At 45.0% G+C, this 20,954-nt stretch overlaps 1 protein-coding gene across 6 annotated transcripts in view; it reads left to right on the top strand.

Moving 5' to 3' along the window:
• CMPK1 (cytidine/uridine monophosphate kinase 1) overlaps nucleotides 1–20,954 on the top strand; it is an 86,257-nt gene that overhangs the window by 51,540 nt on the left and 13,763 nt on the right. For all 6 annotated transcript variants that reach the window (XM_078769240.1, XM_068096139.2, XM_078769236.1 and 3 more), the window contains 2 exons: nucleotides 14,652–14,804; nucleotides 18,540–18,616. In XM_078769240.1, the coding sequence (XP_078625366.1) occupies nucleotides 14,652–14,804; nucleotides 18,540–18,616 (230 nt within the window). The remainder of the gene's footprint in view (nucleotides 1–14,651; nucleotides 14,805–18,539; nucleotides 18,617–20,954) is intronic.

The raw sequence follows: 20,954 nt of genomic DNA on the forward strand, positions 1-20,954 counted from the left end.
TCCCACGCCTCCTCCCCCCAAGCCCTCTCCCTCCCACACATCTCCCTGCTCTCAAATGTTATGTTTGTGTGCTTCCCCTTCTCTCCCCATCTAGTCTTCCGCTCCCTCTTTTTATATATTTTGTTTGTCTGGTTGATTTGTTTGTGAAATAAATGTCAGCTTTTTCACGAGCCTCGATTCAGTATACAAAAAAAAAATAAAAAAAATGTGATAGTTGAGAACAGCTGAAGGGATTTAAATCAAACTTGGCACAAGTATGTATAATGATGTAATAATGTGTGGGCATTGGCATATTGGCCGACATCACAATGCCGAAGAGTGCCACTCTAGGTTACTGGGCTTTTATAATTATATATTCTGTTTTAAACACAACTGGTAGTTTTATTGCATGAGACCTCACTACAAAAACAACGATGGATTGTGTTTCAGCACCAAGAAGTACAGGTGATCCCATTGCTGAGCAGAAGGCAGTTTATGCTTTTCCTTGTTCTTGGAGTGCTTCCATTTTCTTTTGGACCAAACTTAATCGAACTGTATGAACGGATAGCAAGGATCGAGAATCACTGGAAAAGCTGATCATGTCCCGAAAGCATGTTTACTGAAGGAAAAGCTTCAAGGAAAAAAAATGTGAGACACTTTATACTTCCTGGATGATGATGAGGTAACAAATAATGCTGTTGTCAAAATCCTGCATATGGTGCTTTGGTATTTTGATGAAGACTTGGGACGAGTAGTACCTTAGCTGCTTGGTCGTGTAATGGAAATCTTGGCAGCTGCCAATAACCTGACATATGACATTTTGTAAGTCCTGGATAATGTTTCTGTGAAACAGATGGTCAGCTGTCTAATTGACAATTGTGTTGTTCAGCATTCTGTATGATGATACTTTGGACTGACAGACAACAGCATTGAAAGCTCTTCCACAGACAGCCAGGCCTGTTCAGATACAGATGGGCAATTCCACTTAACTGTCACACTTCCATCAAAAATTGAAACTCAGCAAATCATGATAGATCCTGTGATATTTTGAAGCTAGGATTACACTGTTAAGGATGGGTACTAATTTTGTGGTGTGCACCCCCATTTACCGTGCTTGTGGGGGTGAAATATTTTTTCCTCAAAATGACTGTCATTTTTCTCAAAGTTAAGACATTTAATAGCATTATTTGAAGAATATGTAAGAAATGCCGAAGAAGAGGGTAATCTGTAAAAAATGCAATCCTTCGAACATTGGTACGACAAATAGTCTGGTATGTTGCTGGTATTCTGCCCTACTTTGACAAAAGGAAGCAACTGCCTGAAAGGAGTTTTCTTGTGAATGAGGAAAATGTGTTTTTCTTTCTGCTCTCTTTGGCAGTGTTTCTTACTTCCTGGGTATAAAGTTTTTCAACTTTTCAACTTTCAACTTGTACTCAAAGAAGACTTTTTAGGCAACCATGGTTGGAGATATGAATTCATATTTTTGTGTGAATTATGTCACTTGCTTCCTTTTGTCAAAGTATTATGGTAATAGTTCCAGGCCTAATACTTTGACAAAAGGAAGCAACTTTTCAAATTTTCTGATCACTCTGGTATGAAACTCCAACCCCCGCTTTGCGGGGAAAAATGGCCTCTAAAGGTGTTTTTTTTTTTCCTGGTATGAAACTGTGCTAGATATATATGTATTGGTTTTGTGTGTATTTATTAATAATCCAAATTTGTTTACACATCAAGGAGTGACAGGGCGGGAAGGGTATGTGCAGGCACATGTACGTAATCAACGTCACGTCCCCCCCTATAAAAAGGCAGAATACTTTCAATGCACAATACTATCCTAAAGCAGACCATTTGTTATTATTTTGTTTTGGTTTGTTTTGGGCTTGTTTTTTTGTTTGTTTTTTTTTAGTTTAAATACTCACTCAAACACTTCTGCTACAGAAGAACGTGTATCACAACTGGAAAAAGAATAAACAACCAGATATGTGGAGAAATGTAATTTCTTTGGTCATGCATTCAGTTAATTTTTAGTGGAAGATGACAAGGAAAAACAAATTACGTGTTAAATCTGCATTCTGTACACTGTACACAACAATGTGTATATGGGACTACACAGAAACTGCGCACAAACAAGACAGGATATAAACGTCTAGTAAATAGACAATAAACACTAGTTAACGTGAGTTTCACTCAAAAGAGTCTAGAAATTGAATGCCTAATAGCATATTGAACAGTCAGGTACTTACATATCTCTCAAATGGGCGAAAACATCAGAGAATTTCAGCATTTTCGGGCGGTTTCACAACCAGTTGCACAAGTACAACACAGAGCAAAAACCATGAGAAAGCCAAGCTGGATAATAGGAGCTCTCTGATTGGTTAACTCCCTCAATCTGCCATTTCTATGCTGATATATGATTGGCTAACTAAGACCTGCTCAGTTGCTTCCTTTTGTCAAAGTTTTATGACAATACTAGCAGAAGTACCCGGCATTGCCGGGCGGGGGAGGGGAGGGAGGGGAGAAGAGGGGGGGAGGGGAGAAGAGGGAGAGGGGAGAAGAGGGGGAGGGGAAGAGGGGAGAAGAGGGGGGAGAGGGGAAAAGAGGGGGGAGGGGGAGGAGGAGAGGGGAGAAGAGGGGGGAGGGCGATGGGAGGGGGAGGGGGGAGGGGGTGGGAGGGGGAGGAGGGTGGGAGGCGGGAGGAGGGTGGGAGGGGGGAGGGGAGCAGAGGGGAACGGGGGGGGAGGGGAGGAGAGGGGGGAGGGGAGAGGAGGAGGGGAGGGGGAGGGGTGGGGGGAGGCATAGGGGAGGGAGGAGGGGAGGGGGAGGGGTGGGGGAGGGGGGAGGGGAGGGGGAGGGGAGAAGAGGGGGGAGGGGGGAGGGGGAGGGGCTTTCTGTACTTGCTTCCTTTTGACATGTTAATATCTCAGAAATGGAGGGTCATGTTACTTTATTTTGTGTACGAATGTGTAGAGCATACCCCAAATATCCTAGAACAAGTGATAACTAAATTTCGACAAAAATGACAGTTGCTTCCTGTGTCAAAGTAGGGCAGTATTGGTGTCAAAAGGTGAGCCGATTCTACCCTTAGGGTGCTTTTTCAGCACCCATTACCCTGTCACGTCCGGAACTTTTTAAATCAAAACGTTTTCCTATTTAATTACTAACACTGGTATTTTCACCCATTTGAAGGAAAAAAGGTACTTCCTATTCTCCCTCATATGCCAATTTCTTTACAATTTCTGACACCACCCTTGGAATCCTTCAAAATTCTAGTTTTGTTTGTTTGACACTTCCGCAACTGGTGGTTGTAGATGTGACAAAATAATATTCATTCCTTCATGTTGTTGAGCTCTGATAACATTTTGTCACATATACATTGCTCAGGCAACTGCCACACTTTCATGGGCGCACACCTTCATTAAAAGGAAGTAAAGTGACTTCTTTGAGCAAGTCAAACAAGATGAAACCAATAAGTGTTCAGTTGTGCAAGTTGATTTGTCCGAAAATTTCTCCGCTATGCATCATCATCAGGAATACACCACAATGTCAACATGGCATCACAACCAAGTAACTGTATTCATTTGCATTTCTTGGGTGCACAATATCTGCCAGAGCTACACCATTATCAGTGATTACCTTTCCCATGACAAGTATGCAGTATACAGATTCCTTCAGGTTTTTATTCGTGAGACAAAAGAGAAATTTCCATCTGTTAGAAAACTTTGTTTCTTTACGGATGGGGCAGCATCACAATTCAAACAGAAGTTTATCTTTGTGAATTTGACATACATGAAGCAGGAATATGACTGAGTCATGGAGTGGTATTTTTTGCCACCAGTCATGGCAAAGGGACAGTGGGTGAAGTTGCTGGTACCACTAACCGATTAGTGTGGCACAGGGTACTGTCCAGACAAGCAATAGTCTCAGATGCACAGTCCTTTTTCAATGTTGCAAAGGCAACCCCAACAGGAGGGGGGCCCGAAAAATTACATTTTTTAATTTTATATCGCACACCCTCTCATTTGAGGTGGCCTGATGAAAACATAGCACAGTAGAAATCATAGGGCAATCCATCAAGAGTAAGTGGTCTCCCACAACCCTCTAAAAGTACTCTGCAAGACCGGATTCGTTGATATTTCTGGTGTCCATAACTTTTTTCTCTCTCGGCCAATTCTTTTCAAATCTACACCAGCCTCCATGTGGAGCCAAATTTTAGCTTGATCTAATAAGTCCTTTCATATTAAAAAAAAACACATCATCCCCATTGACCCACAAATGGCCCCCAAAGTCCCCCATGAACAACATCATCGAGTCCAAAATCAAACACACTTTATTTAAATAATTGTGATTGTGAAACTGCATTCTTTTAACACAAACAAAAACAAAAACAGTGTTTAAAAACAAAAGCTGTTTAGTAACAAAACAATGGTGCCAGGGCAGTCAGGCTATCAGTGTTACTTGGTGCTCTTGACCAGTTGATCTTTAGTGGCACTGGTTGGCAGAAGCTTCCGGTGATGCTCAACGACCTGGTAGAGGAGCTGGTGCTGCTGGTCATTCTTGGTAAGGACTTCATTAAAGTCAGTAGCCAATTTGACTGTACGTTCTGCAGTCGTTCACCACCTTCAGCGCACGAACGGTCTTGCCCGCTGCAATGTAGTCATCACGCTCGAACCATGTGTCTACTGCTACCGTCAGGAACTCATGTGACAAATGAAGTGACTCAAAGAGGTTGAGCGAGCGCTGTGTGACAAACTGTGCCACGGAAAGGTTCCGGAACTCAGGGATCTTGTTTGGAGCCATACGTCGAACATCTTCTGGGAGTGGATCTCTCTGCAGAGCATTGACGATAGCCCCCTTATCTTCATCAGTGCTGTCATCGCTGAACAAAGGCAGTGCTGCAAGGTCCTCACTTAGGTACCACAAGTGCAGCCGCATTTTATTTTCTGCGACTGGCAATTTTGCTGTCAACTTGTTGGTAATCTTCGATCAGCTGTAGCATTAATAAGTCATTTGTAGGAGCAGCTGTCATCAAAGGTGCTGCAAACCAGAAGCTTGCATAGATTGTACGAACAAATAAACAAATTCGTCGCAATGAGTCCATCCGATCGGTGTTATGGCCTTGGAAAGATCGATGGAGACAGCGATCTGTTAGCGTATACACCGCCCAATTGGAATTATATGTGGAAAATAAGATCTTGGTCCACATGGAGGCTGGTGTAAATTTGACAAGAATTGTCTGAGAAGAAACAAAGTTATGGACACCAGAAATTTCACCAAATGCTGTCACACAGAGTACTTTTAGAGGGTTCTGGGAGACTGCTTAATCTTGTTGGATTGCCCTAAAAAAAAATTACTGTGTTATTCTTTCATCTAACCCCCTCAAATGAGGGGGTGTGCGATATAAAATAAAAAAACAATACTATATAAAAATTGGCCACCCTACCCAACAGACATTCTTGTGATGTATGTTCCCGAATCAGAAATCATAAACAACAAAGAAAGTCTTGACTTGCGATGGGAGGGCTGTAAAATGCTCCCATGTACGCAGGGCATGCATCACGTCAGGGCTAGGTCATATGTTCTATTGAGTGCAAGATAGGGACAGGATAACCTTGTGTGATCCTGTACAAAATTTATTCTTCCTCGAACACAATTTAATCCTTCAATTTCAAATCTCCCAAAGACAGTGACACCCCAATGCAGGCCGAAGTGGATGCTGAAACCAGCTATGCTGATAGCAGCAACACAGATCCCACATGTACCTTACATGGGCTACACATCAAAAGATGTCATGCTAAACTTTCCTGGCAAAAAAACATGCGGAGATTCGTGGAGGTCGCTGTCCGTGTTGATGGCGACTGGGACGACGTGGGAATAATCTTCTTCCGAAAATGCAAAAGTTGTAATCACCAAAATACTTTCAATGTGCCTGACCAAGAAGACAAAGTTTGGATAAGGAAGTCCGACATAATTTGAGTTTTAGAACCCCCCATCTTGGACAACAGGGATTGATACATTTTTTTCAGAATCAATTGATGCTGAGTGAAGTTCGACTGTATGCCAGATGTCAAGCAGCCCTGTTTTTCCAAATAATTTTTTGTATTTGAAGTTGAATAACATATAGTTACATGTCATTTAGATTTACTAGGTGCCCATCTCGAGAAAGTAACTATTTTGTAAGTTGTTGAAGTCTCAATATCATTCCTCAATCTTGTTTCATATTCACTTGAAATAGCTTGTTGCTGGGTTACAGTTGATGTTACGCTTCAGTTGGTCGAGCTACTTTTCGTACAGTTTCACGCCCACAACTAAGGATGTCACGTCCGCAACTTTGTAAAATGTTTATTGTTCTATTGGTGTTTGAAGTTTAATAAAACAGAGTTGCATCTGACACATATCGGTTATCCATCTGTAGAAAATAACTGTTTTGTTGTGGGATGTTTGAATTCACAGAATAATGATAATGAATTGGAAGAGTTGACTTGAGGTAATTTTTGTGATGTCACATCCGTAACCCCATAAACTCAGTGCCAAAGGGGTACAACATAAATATATCAGTTTAATATATTGTTGTAGGTGACGGGTCGCGCCTCCCGGCACGGCCGTCCCACGGGTGCAACGCCGGCTGGTTCGACACAGATCTCGGGTTACGCGCCTCTATCGCGATACCAAATTACACCTGTGCCTTGCCAGTTGGGGAGACACCCGTCGCTACAGGTTGGGTTTGTCAGAGACCGAGCAAAGTCTGCCGCAACCTGTAGCCAGCTTGGTTTTAATTACAAATCGAGCGGATTGCTCTTCAATGCGACACAGATGAATGCAGTGCGGCAACTTCCATACGAATCAACCAGATTTAATGGGGGAACATTAGGGTACACAAAACAAGCAAGGCGTTCACGATAACATTATAATTCAACTATGAGTAATAACCCGCTCTTATCTAGGGAGCTACAATTAAGGGTTTCGCGGGGTGACCCTCACGAGATAAACCTTAGGCCTGGACAACATTCATACAAGACAGGGGGGTACTTGGTGGTGTTGATGGACGAGAGGTGAAGATGTGAAAAGGGCGAATGCAGCTCGTAACAAGCCGATGTCGCCGGATTCGAAGGCCCCGCTTGGGCCTGCAGTCTGCCAAATGGCGGCCCGCCCTCTTATCGGCCACGCATCAAGCGTCGCGAAATGGCGGCCACCCGCTCTCCTTATCGGCCACGCGATCAGCACGATTGTCGAACTCCCTTCTTCCGAGAGGGAGAGAACTCCGTTATTCTCACTCGCCTTGGTGGTTCTTGTTCTTCCGGTTGCACTCGCTTTCAACCCAACCGTTCGTTCAACACGCGCTAATGGCGCGTCTGGTTCCCTCTCTCCGCTCGATGTTCAACACCGTGTACAGTAGCGCCATCGATGCCCGGCGCTTTTCCGTTTCTCCCGCTCAACCATGTGCGGAGAGAGCTCTCCGGCGGGAACCCGCCGCGAAGGCCTGTCCACACGCCATCCGCGCATGCGTCTTTTTCCACCTCCTCCCTCGCACGTCCTCAGCGACCCCTCGAAGCGCCGCTTCCGGTTTTTGACGGCGCTTGTCGTTTTTGCCCGCTCAATCGCGCTTTCTCACGTCAATCCATTGCCTCGATCATGGCATTGCAACCGAGGCCGGTCTTAATGGAACTTGCACCTTGTTTGATTGTCAAGATGTAATTAAAAGGGAACCGTCTCTTGTACACCACCAATGCACCACACAAAACAGCCTGCTACACCTTCCGACACAAAACTACCATCCCAGTACAGACGATCTATGGTAAACATACATCTAAGAGGGGACCTGAACTAATTCTATATTTAATAAACCACTAAGGGCCATTTCCGCAACACTACCCCCACCTTTCTCCCGAGGCTCTCCCGAGCCTCCACTAGGGGCAGCCCGCGGGAATGGCCCTGTCTAACGTACAGCACAAATCTCCCATTTACTCTAACCCACAACATTGCAAGCACTTAACTCCAAGAAGCAAAGTATCAGTAAGATTGGCATGTCCCTATCCTAGTGTGTCGGATCACTAATCTAACAAACACATCCACACTCTATGCACAATACTTAACATTCTAATTATGCATTTGCGCAGGAGGGCATTCAATGTTACTTTCAACACCAATATTCACATCGGAGCAAGACATTCAGAGTTTCAAAGCTTCTTGACGTGTTTGCTCCTTCACGCCTCCTCCCGGCAGTGTTGTGTCTTCACCCCAGAGGGGTTTCCTTACTTCGTGGCCTTATTGGCCTCTCACCAGGTGAGTTCAGTCGGCCCAGTGGCCTAATCTCACAAAGAGTCCTTCGGCCCACTGAGCCCACAAGACGGCATGAATCTTCGGCTGCAACAGCCCGCAAAAGCACTTTGGCCTCCATGGCCCACAAAAATGCTTCGGCCCACATGGCACACAACCGAGCAGCAGCAGGCAACAAGCCCTGCCTTGGACAGCAGGTGGCACAGTTCTACCGATGGTAAGCAAATGCAGTCTGGAGGCATTCTTGAGGGTGCAAGTGGGGGTGATGACCTCAGCCCAGGCAAAATGAAGAGTACCCTTAACCTTCCTTGCCTGACTTATCTTGGTACGACTTGTTTTAGTATGGTCTTCTTAAAAAGTCCTTTCACTTTTTAGCTGACAGGATGGTGTGCTTCTTAATCAATTGTTATCTGTGTGCTCATGACACACTGGTGGCTTCTCTGGCACTTGGAGAGGGCGACCGAACCTGGCCCTTGTTCACAAATTTCCCATCAACACGACTCGTACCAGGTGTCACACATGAATGGTGCGGAGGAGAGTTCATCGAACCTAACCTTTTACTTGAAGCTCTAACCAATGGCACAAACCCTGCCATTGCCACAATGATCCTAATGACCCATTTTTCCCAACCTGGCACACTGTTCCATTCTTTTAAACCTGGGCAAGGCCCTTATTTGTCTCTTTTTCTTCACTTGGTGGTGCCAGGCATAACTCATTGGCTGGGGAGTGTGACTACAACTAGGCCTCTTTGCCTGCTTCCAATAGGTGGTGGGGGACACCCAGCGACCTCGGGGTTCACCTGAGCGCGCCTCTGGCGCTCCTAAATAAGGGGTGGCTCTCTAGCCCCCACACTGTGCTCTCCAAGCACTCTAACCGGGTGGCTCTCTAGCCCCCGCACTGTGCTCTCTTAGCACTCTAAACCCTACTGTCTGGTGTCCCCTCCCGACTCACCAACTTCCAATACCATGTCACACTCCCAGCCAGTACCACCATACCTTGGCTGCACCTACCCCTAGCAGTCCGCCTGCACAATGGAACAGCAGCCAGAATCCACGTCAAATCCACTAAGTCCCCCTAACCTACACTCACTTGGTTAGGAGACTCCTACCAACAGGGTACATTGTTCGCACTCACTCTCCTCATTCACACAATCACGCCATTCATCCCAAACACCTTCGTCATTCATTCCACAGTGCCACACACCCAATCCACAACACCATCCAACACCTTCCACTTTTTGCAGGGGTGTTTAACGCCCTGTCTGTCATGTCCCCACTATTTCTCTCACTTTTTTTTTTTTTTTTTTTTTTTTTAAATAGTCACGCACATCCACTTGTGCCACTCTTGTCTCTTCTGTCAGTCTCTCAATTTGCAATCTCTCTCGATATTATTTTCAGTCAAGAATTCCCTTTTTTTTTTTTCTTTCCAATCTGGCCTGCTTCTGTGGCTCATTGGAAATGGAGTGAGGGAAGGAATCCCTCATTACCCCTTACATGGCCCCGCCGCCTTTCCGCCACGGCTCATAAGGGTCACGTCTCAATTGGGGTCGTGGTCCACCCCCTCCTTTTCTCCAAGGTTCGCGGAAGTCAGGTAGACCCCACTTGGGGGAGCGGCCTCCCCCTCTTCTCTTTAATTCCCTGAAGACAGGTAAATCCCATTTAGCTAGCCGAACCCCTCGTGTCCTCAGAGAGGTCCGATGACCAAGGGACACCTGGCGGTGTCGTTGCTGGGCCCCTCTTGTTCGAAAATGGGTCCAGGGAGTATGTGACGCATGCCAACGCCACCTGCTACGCATCTGCGCTCTACCTCGAAGTTCCTGTGAAGCTGAGGGAGAAATTACAATCCCCTTTCTAAAGCCTGCTCCTGGTGGAATTTCTATTTCCCCTTGCACCTCGAACCTATTTCCTACGTCACCACTCATTCCATGCTCCGCACTCACACACGTTTCGGCCTTGACAGCACACCCCGGTGCTGTAAACTGGACTATGGGCTCACAGCATTCATCCACAGGCATTCCATCCACACATTCAGGTGTCACGCATACGTGCACCCCATCGGACGGAGTCTCTTGATTAACATCAAATCCAATTGCGAACTTAAGCTCATCGTCCGCACCATGTATGCAGATGCCCACGTACCTGCTTCGTTCCAAAGTCACATCGGTCCGGTCGCTCATCATTGGTTCGCCACACTCCTCTGGGCCTGTCAGCTTCACTTGCTGGACCTGCTCAAAATGTGTTTCATGAGTCAACAACCCCGTATACTCCCTCCATGTCTCCATCACCAGGGTTTGCTCCAATTGTTGTTTCATTCGACGAGTGATGCCAATCAAGTCCTGCACCACTAACATTCCTCCCTGTGATGACGTCACACATCCCACATTATTGTGCTGCCCTACTTCCTGGCTCCATTTTCTTTCCCAGTTGAGTCGTTCTTCCTCTCTGAGCCTTTTTAGTTGTTCGTTACCTTTCCGGAGTCTTTCCATCTCTGCGGACTCCACCCTTGCTTTCTCCTTTACTTGGTCAATTTCCGATTCATATTCCTCTTGTTTCTTATGCCACCGTCCCTCTTGTGCTTCATTCTCCAATCTCGTCGTTTCTCTCAATTGATTGATTTCCTTTTCCTGCTTCATTCGTTGTTCTTTCATTACACGTTCATCCATCTCATTCTTTGACCTTGCCTTGGCTTCTGCCTGTTCGATCTGCACAGTGTAGTTCCTTTTTAGTTGATCAATTTCAAATTCATATTCTTTTTGTTTCGTATCCCATCGTCTCTTTTGTTCTTCATTCTCCAATCTCGTCGTTTCTCTCAATTGATTGATTTCCTTCTCCTGCTTCATTCGTTGTTCTTTCATTACCCTTTCATCCATGTCATTCTTTAACCTGGCTTTGGCTTCCATCTGTTCAATCTGCACAGTGTGGTTCCTTAACGTTTCCTTCTCCGTCCTCTCTCTTTCCTCACTTAACATCCTCAGCTTGTTTTGTAATTCCCTTTCTTTGTTTTGGTGTTTCTGTAACTCCATCTCATTTTTTAGTCTTGCTTTACCTTCTATCTGCTCAATCTGCCCAGTGTGTTTCCTTAACATTTCACTCTCCATCCTCTCTTTTTCCTCACTTATCTCCTCTACTCTTTCGCATGCTTCCTCTCTCCTTTTGTCCATCCTCTTCCCGTATTCCTTGCTACTTTCCATTTGACGTGCCAGTTCATTTCCTCTGTACTCTGATTCCCGAAACTGGCTTGATTTCTCAGACAATTCTCTCTTCAGTTGTTCCAATTCCAAATCGTGTTCCTCTCTTTCCTTTTTCAAGTTCTCCCGATCCCGGGAGTTTCTGCTTTGTTCTTTCTCTATTCTCTTGTTCAGTTTGCTCTTCTCTTGTTCCATGTATTCCTCCCCTCTTTTTATCTTCTGTTCTAGGCTTTCTCTTGTCTGATCACCGGATCTTACCTTTTCCTTCAGTTGTTCCAACTCATGGGTACTCCCCTCTACTTTCCTCTTTTCTCCCTGTAGTACCTGGACTTTTTCCACCAATTGATTCCCTATGCCTTCCAATTCGAGAATCCGTGCTCGTTCCCATCTGGAATCTGTGTTGTCTCGCAATGCGCCGGCCAAGGCCATTTCCGTCCAGTGAATTCGTTCCTGTGCATCGACCAATTGTTGTGACTCCCTTTGCTCCTCATTTTCCTGAACCTCACTTGCCTGCTGTAGTGCCTCATGCAATTTCGTGTGTAACTCCCCAATATAATCCTCCTTACACTCCACCTGCTCCCAGGCATCCCCCAATCGTGCATGAAGCTCGTTAATGTACGCATTGTCGTCCTGCTTATTTTGCCAGACGCATGCTGTGACCACGTGGTTTGGATCGGTGGGTGGGAGCGTTTTCTTCGTGATGTGCGGCTCGTTGCACTCTTAATACCGATTCTCTCCCACCTCGTGTCACGCTGCTGAGCCGCGCAGCTATTTTGCGACTCCATCTTCCTTTATAAATTACGAAGTTTGACACCCAATCCACTCAAAATAAAAATGAAACCAAATTTGGAATTTGCGAGCGACGTGTTTTTTTTTTTTTTTCTCTTTACGCGCCTCTCACAATCGATGTTCGGGGTGCGAAATGCACCCCAGGTCCAAATCCCACCTCCTCGACACCAGTGTTGTAGGTGACGGGTCGCGCCTCCCGGCACGGCCGTCCCACGGGTGCAACGCCGGCTGGTTCGACACAGATCTCGGGTTACGTGCCTCTATCGCGATACCAAATTACACCTGTACCTTGCCAGTTGGGGAGACACCCGTCGCTACAGGTTGGGTTTGTCAGAGACCGAGCGAAGTCTGCCGCAACCTGTAGCCAGCTTGGTTTTAATTACAAATCGAGCGGATTGCTCTTCAATGCGACACAGATGAATGCAGTGCGGCAACTTCCATATGAATCAACCAGATTTAATGGGGGAACATTAGGGTACACAAAACAAGCAAGGCGTTCACGATAACATTATAATTCAACTATGAGTAATAACCCGCTCTTATCTAGGGAGCTACAATTAAGGGTTTCGCGGGGTGACCCTAACGAGATAAACCTTAGGCCTGGACAACATTCATACAAGACAGGGGGGTACTTGGTGGTGTTGATGGACGAGAGGTGAAGATGTGAAAAGGGCGAATGCAGCTCGTAACAAGCCGATGTCGCCGGATTCGAAGGCCCCGCTTGGGCCTGCAGTCTGCCAAATGGCGGCCCGCCCTCTTATCGGCCACGCATCAAGCGTCGCGAAATGGCGGCCACCCGCTCTCCTTATCGGCCACGCGATCAGCACGATTGTCGAACTCCCTTCTTCCGAGAGAGAGAGAACTCCGTTATTCTCACTCGCCTTGGTGGTTCTCGTTCTTCCGGTTGCACTCGCTTTCAACCCAACCGTTCGTTCAACACGCGCTAATGGCGCGTCTGGTTCCCTCTCTCCGCTCGATGTTCAACACCGTGTACAGTAGCGCCATCGATGCCCGGCGCTTTTCCGTTTCTCCCGCTCAACCATGTGCGGAGAGAGCTCTCCGGCGGGAACCCGCCGCGAAGGCCTGTCCACACGCCATCCGCGCATGCGTCTTTTTCCACCTCCTCCCTCGCACGTCCTCAGCGACCCCTCGAAGCGCCGCTTCCGGTTTTTGACGGCGCTTGTCGTTTTTGCCCGCTCAATCGCGCTTTCTCACGTCAATCCATTGCCTCGATCATGGCATTGCAACCGAGGCCGGTCTTAATGGAACTTGCACCTTGTTTGATTGTCAAGATGTAATTAAAAGGGAACCGTCTCTTGTACACCACCAATGCACCACACAAAACAGCCTGCTACACCTTCCGACACAAAACTACCATCCCAGTACAGACGATCTATGGTAAACATACATCTAAGAGGGGACCTGAACTAATTCTATATTTAATAAACCACTAAGGGCCATTTCCGCAACAATATACAAGGAAGTAATGGCCCTTGCTATACAAGTAAATGGGTGCAAAGTTTTGCTGCAGAGACTCAAGTGGGAATCACAACCTAAAAAAGATGTACAAATGCCACATCCACAACAGTGGAATTGCCCAGATAAAGCTCCTTCAAAAAAGAAGAAAGCCCAGGGGTTTTTTTTCTCTTCAGGCTGCTGCTAGATGTTAACAGGATTTTAATGTTTATTCCACTTCTCTTGGATGGTGCAGAATAAACCCAACAGGGAAGACTATTTGTAAAGGATAGCTAAAACTACCAGCAAATGAATGTTCTCGTTTATAAAACAGTTTATTGTCAACAATATTTATGCAGAAAAATTTAGTAGTCTCATGTCTCAGAATCAAAATTGATGCTACTGAAAATTAGCAAAATTGTTGATGTACTGAATACCCGATAAGCGGTCAGCATCTCGGTCTTCCTACTCCTTTGCAAAGTCTTTTTTTCCCTCGTGATTCACCACCGAGATGTTAATCGGCCGAGGTCGAGGCCGTTTATTCCTGCTACGTGAAACACCCTGCAACCGATACATGCAGAAAACTGTTTTTTGTTTTTTTTGGAACGCCGGCCACATTTTCCATCCAATCATCATGTAACTTTGGTTTTTAAATTCTCCATGGCTCCTATGTTGAAAGTTTTGTGTCAATCGCTCAAGCCGTTGTGGAGAAAACGAATTTAAAAACGAATAAAGGTGAAAAAGTTGGGTGGAAGAAAAAGAAGGTGATGACCTTGGCTGAAGTTCCACAACAAGGCCAAGAATGGTTATGGATGCCTATTGGCTATTACTAGTTTTTCTCGCATTGTGTTGGTTAACATTTGTGGAATACTTTAGTGTGTTGACATAGAGTTGAGTGATGCATTATTAGAAGGTGAGAAGAGGCTTTGCATTTCAAATGGTTGGAACCAATTTTTTTTTTTTTCAGGCGATGACAGATCTCATGGAGCTGGACAACAATAAAAGCAGTTTTCTTATTGATGGCTTTCCACGAAACGAGGATAATGTTAAAGGATGGACCACGCACATGGAGGGCAAAGCCAATGTAAAGTTTGTCCTCTTCTTTGACTGCGATTTGGAGGTACTAGGGCATTGCCCGTACTATATCTATATCTAAAATTATATCCCCCCCCTCTATTTACATGAAATGGTTTGGTCCAAAGCGAACGGCTTCCGAGTACGGTGACAATCCCCCCCCTCTATTTACATGCAATGGTTTGGTCCAAAGCGAACGGCTTCCGGAGTTTGGTAAAGAAATCGCCATCGCGTGCACAAACGCGCAGGAAAGCGAATGAATCGCAAATTCGGTTTTATTAGTTTTAAAACATAGTTTAACGCCAACATAGTTTGCAAACGTGAAATAAATGAATACGCTCTCAAATGTGCCATCCGAGGCAGAGTGTGTCCGCCACGTTCGGCACACGCGATCGTTCGCTGCTCTCTGATTGGTTGAATCGTTTTTTGGACATAGCTCGGTAAGTAATTGTCCGATTAATATGAAACCTTGAAAAGGCACATCCTCGGGTCCCCAGCAATATACCTGGCAAGTTAAAAGTATATCGGACCCGTGGTTGTCGAGAAACAGCGGTCACAGACAAACAGACGTACAAACGTACAAACGTACAGACAGAGATTACTGGAATTATAGATAGATGACAGATTGCCATCTTCCTTTGAAGGGATTGACAATAGCTTTTTTAATTGAAAAATAAAGTGTTGAGTTAGAAAGTAGTAACATATGCTGTTTTTTTTTCAAGATGATCTCCTTCAAGGTCAACATAGTTCCTCAAACCTTTTAAGACCCCAGAGTAAAACCTTTTCTGCTGTGACTGAGGAATTTATGGTACTATGAGATTGTAACCAGAACTTGTGAAAAATTTAATGTGCATCCAAGAACTCTAAATGACCAGTTGCTAAGGAAACGGTACGAAATCTTCTTTACTCTCGCTTATCTCAAAACGAAATTGGCCATTTTTGATTATTTATTCTGTGTTTACACAGATGATCCTTGGTAACTAAATCAATATTAATTCCCAAGAATTTTGATCTGTATTAAGACTGGCATTCAACAACAACACAACAACAGGCATTTTAAAACTCTAGCAGTAACAACTTGCGTCTTATTTGACCACCTGGCAGCAGTAAGTAAATTGGAGATGATCTGGGAGATTTGACACATTTTGTTGTCACTTTCACAACCGTCAACCCTCATGCAGTCAAGTTAGTGGTTTACAATCCCATTTTACAAAGGTTGGTTATTTGCAAGTAAAGTATTTGAATTGTGGGGAATTTCTTTTTTTGTACTGTTACATTTGTTTGGTCATTGAGAAAACCCTGAACGTATTTTGCTGCAATTTGTGGCTGTAAATATCTGCTTGCATTAGTGCAAAATCTTTACAGCAATGAGTGTAATTCCATTTCTCAAGGTTTATTAAACATTTTCTTTGCTCCATTTATTATTTTCACTTATTGTAGAGGACTTTTTTGATTTAATGAATGATCGTTTTAAGGCCATTTTCCCCAATAGAGTGGGGGTTAGCCTTGCGGGCCCCATGACAATCATGGTTCCTTTTTTGAGGCAATGTTTTTATGGCCGGATTCCCTTCCTGACGCCAACCCTCAGTCACCTCTTACGACGTGCAGGGATACAGTGTACGTATTCTAACTCGGGGTACACACCGTGATCATTCATCCCAGCAAGCTGGTACTCAATTTGCCGACCTCGGTAGGATGACAGGCTGAGTTAACCCCCCTGGTGTTAATTCAGCAATCGACCGGGATTCGAACCCAGGATCCTAGGATCCCAAGCCGGCACCCTAACCGCTAAGCCAACACCAGGCTTACTTTTTTGATTTAACTAGGACGTGCCCGTACGTGGGTGCCCGTTCCTTGGTGCGGCCCAGCAGCTAGTTGAGACCCAGTCACCCAGGCCGATCACCCATTCCGACCCCAAATTCCTCATCGACGATAACTAAACAATATATTATATGAATCGCACCGTACATACCTCCTTCTAGATCTTGTTCTTGTCTTGATATACTCACTCAGGCTCACTCTATCACGACTGAGTCCTCCCAGCTCCTCCAAATGGCGCCCGCTACGCCTCGAATTCACATCGGCCACGCCTACGCAACAACGTGTTCTGTGATTGGCTGGCCTACCCCGCAACCTGTTCTGTGATTAGTTTGGTAAATAAATCGCCATAGCTCGGTAACTACTTCTCCGATTAATATGAAACCTTGAAAAGGCACATCCTCGGGTCCCCAGCAATATACCTGGCAAGTTTCAAGTATATCGGACCGGTAGTTGTCGAGAAACAGCGGTCACAGACAAACACACACACATACACACACACATACACACACACATACACACAGAGATTACTGGAATTATAGATAGATGAATGAAAAATGAATGATCGTTTTTAAGGCCATTTTCCCCGCTAGAGCGGGGGTTAGCCTTGCGGGCCCCATGACAATCATGGTTCCCTGTTTGAGGCAATGTTTTTATGGCCGGATGCCCTTCCTGACGCCAACCCTTAGTCGCCTCTTATGATGCGCAGGGATACGGTGTGCCTATTCTAAACCAGGGTACACACCGGGATCATTCATCCCAGCAAGCTGGTCCTCAATTTGCCGACCTCGGAAGGATGACAGGCTGAGTCAACCCCCCTGGCGTTAATTCAGCGATCGACCGTGATTCGAACCTAGGATCCTAGGATCCCAAGCCAGCACCCTAACCGCTAAGCCAACACCAGGTATACTTTTTTTTTTTTTCATTCATTCATTTCAACATTTCATTTTGGCACCCATCCACTTTTTTGATTTAATGTTGAACATTAATTACAACCATTTCAGGACTTTAGCTTTGCAGAAATAATGATTGGTATAAAAAAAACAAAAAACAAACACCTTTAGAGGCCATTTTTCCCCGCAAAGCGGGGGTTGGCCTTTTTCGGGAACCATGGTTGTTGTTGTTTTTTGGTCCCCTTTTTGAAGCAATGTTTCACGGCCGGATGCCCTTCCTGACGCCAACCCTTTTTGCCGCCTTTAACGACAAACAGGGAATTACCAGTGAACTGGTACTCAATTAGCCGACCTCGGAAGGATGACAGGCTGAGTCAACCCCCCTGGCGTTAATTCAGCGATCGACCGGGATTCGAACCCAGGATCCTAGGATCCTAAGCCGGCACCCTAGCCGCTAGCCCAACACCAGGGATTTTGGGAATTTTTTTGGGAATTTGGGAATTTTGGGAAAGATTTGGGAATTTTGGGATTGGTATATTAAAGGCATTTCTCTTTACCAGTAAGACATACATCACCATCCCTTTAAAGATCAAATATAAATCCCTTCACGGTTCGGGCAACAGGAACCATGTCCCATGCTGGTGATTGCCGCACATATCCAAACCAACAGGATATGTTTGCTACACACCTGTCTGTAGACAAACAGATCTGGAGAGGTTACGGGGAAAATTATAGTTAAAAAGATGAACTTCCATCCATGTATAGACTTCCAGACTGCACAAAGCAGATACTGTCCCTCATGTTTTCTTACAACCATATTTTTTGTGTTCACTTATTCTTGTAATTGGATAAAACAAAGTGACATTTATTTTGTTCCCAAACTTTTTTCAGTCATTTTTTGACATAAAGTTAAAGAGACAAAATAACTGTCAGAGCTTACTGATAACAAACGATGTTGACTGTTTACCTGGAGTTCCACATACACCTTTCCCACTGTCTGAAAGGAATTTGTTGGTGAAAGCAAACAAAATTGATGCATGTAATAAACATGTTTCATTCCTCCCTGCCAGATATGCAAAAAACGCTGTTTGGATCGCAGCCAGTCAAGCGGCCGAGTTGACGACAATGAAGAAAGCTTAAATAAACGGTATGGTGTGCATCTATTTCACAAGCAAATGCTTGTTTTATGCTTTTCCAGCTTTGTAGTGGTGGTATGCTGGAGCCAGTGGGATAGCTCAGACATATGAACGCTCACCTTTTTTGTATACACAGTCGAGGCTAATAGAAGAGCTAGAACACTGAATGGATCAGGACGCCACAGAACAAAAGGACCATAGAGAGAGGGGGAAAACATCAATAGCAGGGTTGAAGGACAAAATGTGGTGAGGAATGAGGGATAGGGGAGGATGCATGGGGTCCACAAGATGAATACAGAAGCACACTCCCAAGAAGGAAAAAAACTGGAAATTTGAAGACCTGGATGGAAGAATGAGATTGAAGAGAATGCGGAAGTTGATTTCACAGGAAGGGAGAAAAAAGGAAGGGATTAGTGGAGGTGAGCAGTGATTCTGAATTTTGGGAGTTTCACTAGAAGGGGGTTGATGGTGGACTACATGCACCCTGCAGAAACCTGAGGGGTTGAGGGGTGGGGACAAAGTATGGAAAGGGCAGAGGGTGCAGTACCAGAAAGGAGGCAGTAAGAGAGACAGAGTAGAGACAGACTACCGACCTGTCTGCAATGGGAAAGTGATAGGCCCATAGACTCATCTTCATCTCTGGAGTTTCCAATGATCTTGAAAGCCTTGGTTTCCTCAGCGTCAGGCTGAGCAAGTTGTGAGGCAGGGGAGCCAGCCGAGAGGGAAGAGCAGTACTCCATCAAGCTGCAGATGAAGGCCTTGTAGGTGGATCGGAGTTCAGGTGTGCCAAGGAAGGACGTTGTATGATGGAGGATGCCCAGTCCACGACCGGCTTTGGAGGCCAACTTTGATATGTAGTTTGCCCATTAAAGATCATCGCTGATAGTGAGACGCAGGACTTTTAGTAGATGGGAGGGTTTGCCACGTGGTCCTTTCAGAGAGAGAGAGACTATGAGAGTGTGATGTTTGCCTGGATTGAAAGACATATTCCAAGTGTTTGACCAGCTTGTGATTTTAGCAAGGTCTGAAGAGAGGGAAGAGGCATCTGTCTCCAAACCAGCTCCATGCCTATCTGAAGGATGAGGGATGTCATAGCAGAGGGTGGAGTTGTCAGCAAATAGATAGAGGGTTTTCCAGAGAGTCAGGGAGATTGTTCATGAAGATTAGGAATAGGACTGGGCCCAGAACACTGTCTTGGGGCACTCCAGCCTTGAACGAAAGGATTCCATTGAGTGCCACATGTTGGCTATGAGAGTAGAAGAAGGCAGTAACCCAAGAGTTGAGTTGGCCTTTGATGCCATTTGCAGAGAGTTTGGAGAGCAATGCAGGATGCCAGACTGTATCAAAAGCTCAAGATATGTTGAGAGACGGCCCTGATCTTATGCCTGACATTGAGGGGCCGCCATCCATTGTTTGGAGAGTAGGGAGCAGCATGTCCACGATAGTGACCTGGTCTGAATCTGAATTGGTGATCTGAGATTAGGCCTTTGGAGAAAAGGAAGGATTTCCTATCAACTGTGATGATGGATTAATTGGATGGATGATGATTGTAAGTAAGCTAATAGGTCTGTTGTTAAGGGAATTGGTTTTTGCTCCTTTTTATGTAATGTAGTGATGTGGGCTGATTGACCATCTTCCATGATTGACCACATGTGGGCTGATTGAAAGATGACCATCTTCTAGATGACCTTGTTTAGCAGTGACCTAGTGGGTGGGTTGCAGGGCAAGGTTTGATTAGATGGGGTGAGGGGAGATGCAGAAAGGATGTGGGTAGAGGGTTGGTGGAACAAGCACTTAGCTGATAGCCAATTTTGGAAAATAATCTTTGTAAATAAGATGATGAGGAATAGATCTTGGTGAAGAAGAACATGTGGGGTACTTCTGATGGAGAAATAAGGGAAGTGAAGCATTTTAAAATGTTTTTAAATGAAGAAACATATATTCAATGAAAGTTCACTTTGGAGATATTGAGAAAAGGGGGAAAAATGAATGAAGTATGGGCAGAAGGAAATTCAAGTAGAATGAGATCGTTGTGGAGTGGAATAAAAAAGATTTTTTTTGATTGTTTTTGACAATGGAAAGATGACAATGTTGAGGAGGAAGAAGTAAAATATTTAGGAAGAAAGAAACCAAATTATGAATACGGCGACAAAAGGTACACAGACTTTTCACAGCAGCTATCTGAGGAGCGGCTAAAGAAAAACATATGCAAGAGTTTCCCTGCTACCCTGCTTTCAATTCATACACTCCATCACCTCGCCTTTTCATTACCCTCAATGTTATAGAGAAAAATAGAAAAAAAGGGAGCTACAATAAATTTCTACAAAGGTTGGTGACACCATACTGGAT

The sequence above is a fragment of the Myxine glutinosa genome, chromosome 1, assembly GCF_964187855.1.
Source record: "Myxine glutinosa chromosome 1, kmMyxGlut1.1, whole genome shotgun sequence".
NCBI classification, from domain to species: domain Eukaryota; kingdom Metazoa; phylum Chordata; class Myxini; order Myxiniformes; family Myxinidae; genus Myxine; species Myxine glutinosa.